The sequence below is a fragment of the Zingiber officinale genome, chromosome 6A (assembly GCF_018446385.1).
Source record: "Zingiber officinale cultivar Zhangliang chromosome 6A, Zo_v1.1, whole genome shotgun sequence".
Classification (NCBI taxonomy): domain Eukaryota; kingdom Viridiplantae; phylum Streptophyta; class Magnoliopsida; order Zingiberales; family Zingiberaceae; genus Zingiber; species Zingiber officinale.
Window position 1 is genome coordinate 7,242,547 of NC_055997.1, and position 9,167 is coordinate 7,251,713.

The window sequence follows — 9,167 nt, forward strand, 5'->3', positions numbered from 1 at the left end:
ACAGCCGGCCGTAGAATCCACCAGTTGATCGATTCGGGGCAAGGGGTAAAAGTCCTTTGGGCACGCCTTGTTAAGGTCCCGGAAATCGATGCACACTCTCCACTTGTTGCCGGACTTGGAAACTAGCACCACATTCGCCAACCAGCTTGGGAACTGGACCTCGCGTATATGGCCGGCCTCCAAGAGTTTCTCCACCTCCGCTCGGATGATGGCATTCTGCTCGGCGCTGAAGTCCCTTTTTCTTTGCTTTACTGGCCGAGCGTCCGGTCGGACGTGGAACTCATGATGCGCTATACTTGGTGAAATTTCGGGCAGCTCATGTGTCGACCAGATGAAGACATCATGGTTTCTCCGGAGGCATTGGATCACCTCCTCTTTCTGATTCGCCTCCAAATCGGACGCGATGAATGTCGTGGCCTCCGATCGGGTTGGGTGTATCTGCACTTCCTCTTTTTCTTCATAAACTAAAGAGGGAGGCTTTTCAGTTATAGCATTCACCTCGATCCGTGGCGACTTCCGAGCGGAATTTGCTTCTGCTCAGACCATTTCGACGTAGCATCGCCGAGCTGCCAGTTGATCTCCCCGTACTTCTCCCACTTTGTCTTCGACGGGGAACTTGATCTTCTGGTGGAAGGTGGAGACGGCCGCCCGGAACTCGCTGAGCACTGGTCGTCCCAAAATGACGTTGTATGATGAGGGAGAGTCCACCACCACGAAGTTTGCTGTCCGCGTCCTCCTGAGCGGCTCTTCTCCCAGTGTGATAGCCAGCCGTATTTGTCCGACCGGTGTCATGGGCAACAGCTCGGCGCGGTCAATTTGTAGTTGATCGAACGCCTTTTTGAATATGATGTTGACCGAGCTTCCTGTGTCAATAAAAACGCGGTGAATAGTGTAGTTGCCTATTACCGCTTTGATGAGTAGAGCGTCGTCGTGGGGCACTTCAACTCCTTCCAAGTCCCTGGGCCCGAAACTGATTTCGGGTCCACTCGCCCGTTCTCGGCTGCAGCCGACTGCATGGATCTGGAGCTGCCGGACGCTCGTCTTTCTTGCTCGGTTGGAGTCTCCTCTGGTCGGCCCACCAGCTATGATGTTGATCTCGCCTCGGGAAATATTGCTTCTATTTTCTTCTTCCCGAGCGGACGGTCGAGGACGTTCCCTGGACATCTGGAGATTCTCCCGTCTTGGAGAGCGATGCCGCTCGGGAGTTTGTTGCTGTCGTCTGTCAGCTACCGTACGATCGGCTTCACGAGGCCTCTGTCGCCTGTCGGCTGATGGCGACCGACGACCGCCGCCTCTGGGAACGGGGTGGGCGATTAGAGGAAGACTACGGCAATCCCTGGTGTTATGTGTGTCCGTCCGGTGGAAGGAGCAGAACATGGGAGTCCATTTCTTCTTTGTCCGAGGCCGCTCGGCTGCTACTTCTTGGACATGAGGTCTTGGATGAGAACGAATTGCTTCAGCCCGTGGTCCTTTGGGTGGCTGATGAGCAGCATGCGGCTTCCGTTCGGCAGGAGGAGCCCGCTCGGCTGGAGTTTCTTTTTTCCGGGCCGCTTGCGCTTCCTCCACATTGATGTATTCGTTGGCTCGGTGCAGCATGTGGTCGTAGTCTCGGGCCGGCTTTCGAATGAGTGACCGGAAGAAATCCCCATCCACGAGGCCTTGTGTGAAGGCATTCATCATGGTCTCCGAGGTGGTCGTTGGAATGTCCATGGCCACTCTGTTGAACCGCTGGATGTAAGCTCGAAGCGATTCGCCGGCTTCCTGTTTGATGGCAAACAGACTAACATTGGTTTTTTTATAGCGCCGACTGCTTGCGAAGTGGTGGAGGAAGGTCGTTCGGAAGTCTTTGAAGCTTGTGATAGATCCGTCCGGCAACCTCCGAAACCACCGTTGAGCCGATTCGGAGAGGGTGGTGAGGAAAACTCGACACTTCACCCCATCTGTGTATTGATGCAGGGTTATCAAACTTACCCAAATGATCATCCGGGTCGGTGGTTCCATTGTATTCGCCGATCGTCGGAGGCACATAGTGCTTGGGCAGAGGGTCTCTTAGAATAGCCTCTGAGAATTGGCGGTTGATCCGCTCGGGCGATGCGTCCGCTCGGGGGGCTTTCCCTTTTCTGCTATCTCGTCTTGGCATTTCATTCGAAGATGATCCCCGATCTCGATTAGTTGCTGCGGCTTCAGGAGTGCGGAATAGAGCTCGATGGAATGGAACCGTGGCCGGTGGTGCTTCCACTCGGCCACCTGATGCCGATGTGGCTTGCTGCTCAGGCCGCTCGGCTAGTGCCTTCTGTTTTGGTTCCACAAGCTTAGCGGCCCTCAACTCGATCAGAGCATTAAGTTCTTCCGTGGAAAGCGTCACCGTGTGCTGTCGTCCAGCCTCGTCCATTGTTTTCGTTCGGATGTAGGAGCGTTCCCACAGACGACGCCAAATTGATCCTGTCCGAAGGCTGAATCAACGGACGCTGGGCACGTGGCGTTCTCCAAACGGCTGACGTAGATCTCCTGACTGTCCGCACGGACCTCCGGTGAACCTGCACAGAAGTCGGGCCGGGAAGGGGTTCCCGGCGACGACCCTCCGACGCTCAAGTCAGGCAAAGCTCAACCAGAAAGTGGCTCCAAGAATCGTAGAATGCGTACCTCCGGCGAAGGATGAGGGCCTTTATATAGGGCTGGGGAGAAGCGGGTGCACACATACCGAGGTGTACACGTGTCCTTAGCCCATACCCCAGTAAGGGTCTGTCAGTGAGCTTACCTGACCCCATACTGCTACAGTCCAAGCATGTCTTCGATGGGACAGCGGAATCCCCTGTCGTAAGTTTTGGAGTATGGCCTAAACGTGGAGCATACCCGCTGTCAGAAAAAGATGTCCCTTGTCCTTTTCCCCTTCGCTTCCGGCCTGGCGCCCGGCCGGCTAGCCTCTGCCTTACGTCCGGCCGGACACATATGGTGATCTACTTGGAAGATTCTCGGTGATGTGCTTTGTGGAGACTGTTAGCAGTATGCTACCTCATGTTTCGGCCGAGCGTGCCCTCCGCTCGGCCTTACGATCCTGTACCATGAGCGCCGGGGCCCAGCTTCCTGCTGGGGCGCCTTTTGCCATCAGTTAGATACCGGTCAGCCGGCCGGGCGTTCGACCCAACCACCTCCGGTCGGCCATCTGGCCCTTTGACTTCCACGTGGCGTTGACTCCCCAGGACGAGGATCCCCTGTTCTTATCGCCGGATCAAACTTGAAGGCTAAATTATTTGTTAACATTCTAATTCAATTAGAAGAATCAAAGAAAAATATAAAGATGAAAAGATAATTACTAGAATTGTAGAATTCGCTCCCATTATTCGTGTGCAAAAAAATCCTAGTGTTAAGCTACTAAAATTAGAAAAATCAAGATATGATATTTAACATAAATTAAGAATAAATCTAGAAAAGTTCACCAAAAGGCTTTAAATAGAAGGCATGATTATAAGTTGCCAGAGATAAATAATAACATCAAATTGCGATATAGATCTTTAAAATCAATTCGAATCCAAATTGATCTCTATCTCGAGTCCGAATCGGGCGAATCTACCAAATAACGGCTCCGGAAAGAAAAATATCGTGTCGGGTTTTTTCCAGGACGGACGCCGTTACAAACTCGTATAGAAGGCCCACGGCATCTGTGCCACGCGGCAGATAGCTGTCGATTAATTCAAATAGAGTGGAATGGTGTTGCGTGGTTGGAAGAGGACATGGGATGCATTTTCTGGTCTGTGGGGGCGACAGTTGGAAATGGAAAGCTGTCGAAACAAGAGTAATTCTTGGTTGAAATCAGGGGTAATCTGGGTATTTTGTAGCAGATAGAGTCCCAGTGTTTTTATTGTTATTATTTCCTTTCGCTCTCGTTCTCTTTCTATCTCTCTCTCGCTGCTGCAACTGCAAGGGAAGGTAAAGCAGCGGCCGAGGCGTCTCTTTCTTCGCCTCCTCATTAACCGCTGTCTCTTGCTCGTTCATGCTTCGATTTCTTCGAATTTTCTTCTCCATTTCGGTTCGGAGAGAGAGATGCTTTGATTCTGGGTGGAGTTTAACAGGTTGATCGAGGTCTGGTGGGGAATGCGCGACGCACCTGCCGGCGACCAGGGCTTTCGCTTGCAGAAGGTGGCAACGGAGGCGCATGTAAAATGCGGCGGGTTGTCGATGATGATGCAGTCGCGAGTACGGCGGCGGAGGACCTTGCAGAGAAGTCCCTTGTGCAAGCGAGGGGCAGATCTCAGGGTGGAGGTGGCGGAAGACGGGTGACCCCCACGGTTGATCACGATGAAGACGAGGAGGATTTGGTCGGGAAGAAGCTGCTGCCGAACGGGGATCTTTATTCTGGTGGATTCGCTGGGAACGCTCCTCACGGGCGTGGGAAGTACCTGTGGGCGGACGGGTGTATGTACGAAGGGGAGTGGCGTAGGGGGAAGGCCTCCGGGAAGGGGAGGTTCTCTTGGCCTTCCGGCGCTACCTACGAGGGCGAGTTTCGGTCCGGAAGGATGGAGGGATTCGGCACGTTCATCGGCGCTGACGGTCATACCTACCATGGTCAGTGGGTGGCTGACCGCAAGCAAGGCTTTGGCAGCAAGTCCTACGTTAACGGAGACTACTACGAGGGCCTGTGGCGGCGCAACGTCCAGGAGGGTCACGGCCGCTACGTTTGGCGGAACGGCAACCAGTACGTGGGCGAGTGGCGTGGAGGTGTCATAAACGGCCGAGGTGTCCTCGTATGGACCAACGGGAACCGCTATGATGGTCAGTGGGAGAACGGCGTCCCAAAGGGGAGTAGCGTGTTTACCTGGCCCGACGGTAGCTGCTACATCGGCAGCTGGAGCCGCAGCGATCCCAAGGCTCTCGACGGCACATACTACCCCGCCACCGCCACTCCCCGGAAAGAGATCGCCGCTGGTAGGAGAAGCACCTCCCCCTTTTTTCAACTGGACGATGGATCGCCGCTGGTCCCTTCGTCCAGAAAGCGGTTGTCTGTAGATGTAGCCCATCGATCGCCTGGACGGGTCAGCTCCGTGACTGAAAAGAGCTTCCCCAGGATCTGCATCTGGGAATCGGACGGCGAGGCTGGGGATATCACTTGCGACATCATCGACAATCTCGAGGCGTCGATGCTGTACAATGAAAGATCATTGCACGAGGAGCATGCTAGCGGAACGCGCATAGGTACCATTCAACGGCGACAGCCCTTCTTAACTTCGGAGGTAAAGAAGCCAGGGCAGACAATATCGAAGGGGCACAAGAACTACGACCTAATGATGAACCTTCAATTAGGCATTAGGTAGATGATCAAAGAATTAGGTTGTTGGCGCGGAATTGAAAATGTGGTTCTTAATTTATTGGTAGTGGTTTTTGATTCAGGTACTCAATCGGGAAGCCTGGTTCCGCGCACCTGAGGGAGCTAAAGCAGGAAGATTTTGATCCAATGGAGAAATTCTGGACGAGGTTCCCTCCTGAAGGATCAAAGAATACTCCTCCGCACCAGTCACTGGAGTTCCGATGGAAGGATTACTGCCCCATGGTCTTCAGGTACTTTTTTGTTGAAGGATTTGTTCAATATTTTTTCCCCATCTTGCTTAACAATTCAATTGAAGAATTTCACTTGATCCCTGGATTGCAGGCACCTGAGGAAATTGTTTTCAGTGGATCCAGCAGATTATATGTTAGCTATCTGTGGAAATGATGCACTGAGGGAGTTCTCTTCGCCTGGGAAGAGCGGGAGCTTTTTTTTCATGACCCAGGATGACCGTTTCATGATTAAGACGGTAAAAAAATCTGAAGTGAAGGTTAGACATTTCTAACTCTTTTCCACATCAAAACTTTCCTTAGGCTTAATTGTTGATTATCAAGGTTCCATTATCAATTAGCGTACCAAACTATAGCCAGGAAATTCATCAGTTTTTTCCCCCTTCTGCTGTGTACACTGATTTTATTACTGAAAATACAATGAGAATTGTAAATATCAGACCAACATGTAACCTCATTCTGAATTTTCTTCTTTCCATAATGTTGACATGCACAATCATTTATTTGGTATTTGTCTTCATTTACTGTTTCTCTTAGTAATTTTCCTAAGAGTGTTGATGAACTTCCACTGGTAATGCATGAATTCTATGTATTATTTTAGAAAAGCATTCTGTTGATATTGATTGCATTTACTTTGCGACTTTACCAGGTACTCATTAGAATGTTAGCCAGTTATTATCTGCATGTATGTGAGTATGAGAAGACTCTAGTGACAAAGTTCTATGGAGTCCATTGTGGCAAACCTAATGGTGGTCAAAAGGTTAGCAAATACTAGCATGATATTTTGCTCGTTATGCCATTTTACATATTAATTGATTCATGCATATGTTATTCGCTGATCTTATTGCGCATGTTTGATGAAGCCAGGTCCGGTTTGTTGTTATGGGTAATTTGTTCTGCTCTGAATATCAAATACATAGGAGGTTCGACTTGAAAGGTTCATCCTATGGCCGTACCACCGAAAAGACTGAGGAAGAGATTGATGAGACAACTACGCTCAAAGATCTTGACCTAAATTTAGTATTTCTCCTTCAAAATTCGTGGTACAAAGAGCTCCGTGAGTAAGTTCTCATAGATCTAGCTAAAAGTTTGGTTGATTCCTCTGCTCTTGCATCTATGCTTTATTTGGTCTGAGATAGCAATGTTGGTGTAGACAAATCAAACAAGACTGTGAGTTCTTAGAATCAGAGGGGATCATGGATTACAGCTTCCTTGTAGGAGTTCACTTCCTGTCACCGCTTCGTGCTTCACCTCGTAAGTCAATACCCCTTTACAAGCCTGATTTCTTTTTCTAGCATTGTTAGGCCATTTGACATTAATCTGATCATACCGATGCTACTCAATCAGAGTCGTCTAAGAAGGAATCGTTTCAACACAGAGATACCTGGTCTGACCAATGCAACTCAACTTTCAAATGTCAAGATACGGATCAAATTCCGGGTACACGGTATGGCTTACTCGACCATGATTTGGCATTTGATTAATATAATTAGTATATTGATTGTTTCCTGCCTGCAACTCAGAAGGTGCCTCTTTCATTCATGCTTTTAAGCGTAGATATCTAATGTCTTGTCTCGATGGTCTTATTGCTTATTGGTCAAATATGCATTACCGAATCTGGATATACAAACTTGTGGTAGAGTAAATTTAGGAGTCATTGTCTGCTACCATCCATCTCTAGGGATTCGCTGTTGCCCAATCTTGTCCAAGTTCGTATTTGTTTTATCCTATGCTTTATCCCGTTTGCATTGGATCAAACAATCCGTTCATGCCACCCACGAATGAAAAGGCGTCGCTTTGAAAACCCTCTGCCAACAACTAGTCATCACCCAATGACTCATTATGATCCCATGAACGGAGGACTTGGCGCAATTAAAAACTCGTGGTCTCTGCTGCTTCTACAGACCCCACAGCAAAAATTTAAGTGGCGTAGTGTCGCTCTCATCATGATGTAGCTCTACTGTCATGCTTGTGGCTCACAATTTTTATTATTTCATTGTGGAAACTAGAATTTGGTTCCTCATCTATCGGTTAGATAAACTTCTTTCTATTTCGTAATCTTTTGCGTTTGTATCATTAACTCTTCTAATGATCAGGAAACCGTTGGTCCGGCTTGGTGCTAACATGCCTGCGCGAGCAGAGCACGCCACAAGAAACGGATTGGTTTCATTTATCCCAGCAAGTAGCGGGATGTCAACGCCTACAGCAAGCGGCGAGCTCTATGATGTGCTTCTCTACTTTGGCATAATCGATATCCTTCAGGACTACGACATTACCAAGAAACTGGAGCACGCCTACAAATCGTTGCAGGTCGATCCCAATTCTATCTCCGCGGTGGACCCGAAACTCTACTCTCGGAGGTTTCGAGATTTTATCAGTAAAATATTCATCCAAGACGATTAACTTCTACGGTTGCTATCGTCGGTGGTAGGGGCTGAATTTTGAAGCTCAGCCAAGGGCAGATTTGCAAATGTAAATTGGGGCAAACCAGTAAAAGGAGAGTTGAATTCCTTTTTTTTGCTTTGTTTTTTTGTTTTTTCACCTTTCCTTGTTGGAGAGGAGGGAATAGTAAATTGTTTTTACATCCTGAAAAGAAGGAAATGTTAAGCAAGCTTTTGTTAGGGGCATGGAATCATGCATGTGTACAGATGGATAGTGATGATGATTGTTTGCAACAAAGAAAAATTTAGATGTATGCTGCCGAAATGCAGCAGCTGCTGCTTGTGCCCTCCTTTTCCGAGTACTAAAATGGTGAAAGAGTAAGCTTTTACAGAGAAGCTCTTAAAGGACCGTAATTACATTGAGGGCGTTGGAGGTGGGGAAAAGTCCAGAGGAAGAGGATGGATGGTAAGTAAATAAATAAATAGCATCAAAAGAAGAGAAAGTCGAAGATGGAAGATGCGGTGGTGATCCAAGATCTTCTCTTTAACGCTTGATTATTGCACATTTTTTTTCTTTATGTTTTTTCAGCACTGCTTAGGCTTTGTTTGTCCCTAGGCCAGGGCGGATAATCCTTCTTTTCTTCTTTTGACCATGGAGTTTGGCATTTCCACGTGGCCGTTCGACCTGTCCCGTGGCAACGGGTCCAGATATTGATCACAGCCACGTTATATAATTTGTCTTTTTACATTCTTTTACAATGATTATTCTATTTATTTAAGTATTATAATTAAATAATAAAATTGCATCGTTACGAGCCGACCGGAATGAGACTCGCGGACCGGCACTGCGCTCTTTCCCACCAGACCCAGCCGGCGACGGGCGTTGTCGCCGTCGGCACAGAACAGTCAGTGTCGGGAGGTCTTCTCTGGGCCCCACAGCATGACACTTGCCGCTCCGACGGGCTGCACGGAAAGAGCCGAGGGCGTGTTTTTAATTGCACCTTAAACGCCGGCATTCATGGCTCATTAAATGGCCAGGGGCCAGACTGATCCTGTGAACGATGTATGCATCCATACGTGAAGATCGGTTGACGCGTGTGTGTGTTTTTTGTTTAATTTTAAATATATTTTATATATATTCAAAATCAATTCCATGACGCCCCCACAAATTTGGATGCATACACGAAATTAGTGTCAATATATTTAAGATTAATTTTCAACTGATACATGAGATAC

The 9,167-nt window shown here is 48.5% G+C and overlaps 1 protein-coding gene across 3 annotated transcripts; it reads left to right on the forward strand.

The window, feature by feature from the left end:
• The first annotated feature begins 3,889 nt into the window (after positions 1–3,889).
• On the forward strand, positions 3,890–8,171 carry LOC121995695 (phosphatidylinositol 4-phosphate 5-kinase 1-like). Of its 3 annotated transcripts, XM_042549437.1 has the most exons (8): positions 3,890–5,305; positions 5,386–5,553; positions 5,645–5,810; positions 6,200–6,310; positions 6,418–6,611; positions 6,704–6,804; positions 6,898–6,997; positions 7,647–8,171. In XM_042549437.1, exons 1-8 carry the CDS (start codon positions 4,161–4,163, stop codon positions 7,951–7,953), a joined length of 2,292 nt encoding a protein of 763 aa, XP_042405371.1. In that variant the 5' UTR covers positions 3,890–4,160; the 3' UTR covers positions 7,954–8,171. The 3 variants fall into 3 exon arrangements, 1 of the variants encoding a protein (XP_042405371.1); XR_006115893.1 differs by lacking the exon at positions 7,647–8,171 and having other exon boundaries at positions 6,690–6,804; XR_006115894.1 differs by lacking the exon at positions 7,647–8,171 and having other exon boundaries at positions 6,418–6,607.
• Positions 8,172–9,167: the final 996 nt, after the last annotated feature.

Excerpts from the sequence above, each read along its gene's own strand:
- LOC121995695 (XM_042549437.1), top strand. The coding sequence starts at position 4,161 with ATGCGGCGGGTTGTCGATGATGATGCAGTCGCGAGTACGGCGGCGGAG. Across the intron at positions 6,311-6,417 it reads AACCTAATGGTGGTCAAAAG|GTCCGGTTTGTTGTTATGGG; the intron begins GTTAGCAAATAC and ends TGATGAAGCCAG. Across the intron at positions 6,612-6,703 it reads TGGTACAAAGAGCTCCGTGA|ACAAATCAAACAAGACTGTG; the intron begins GTAAGTTCTCAT and ends ATGTTGGTGTAG.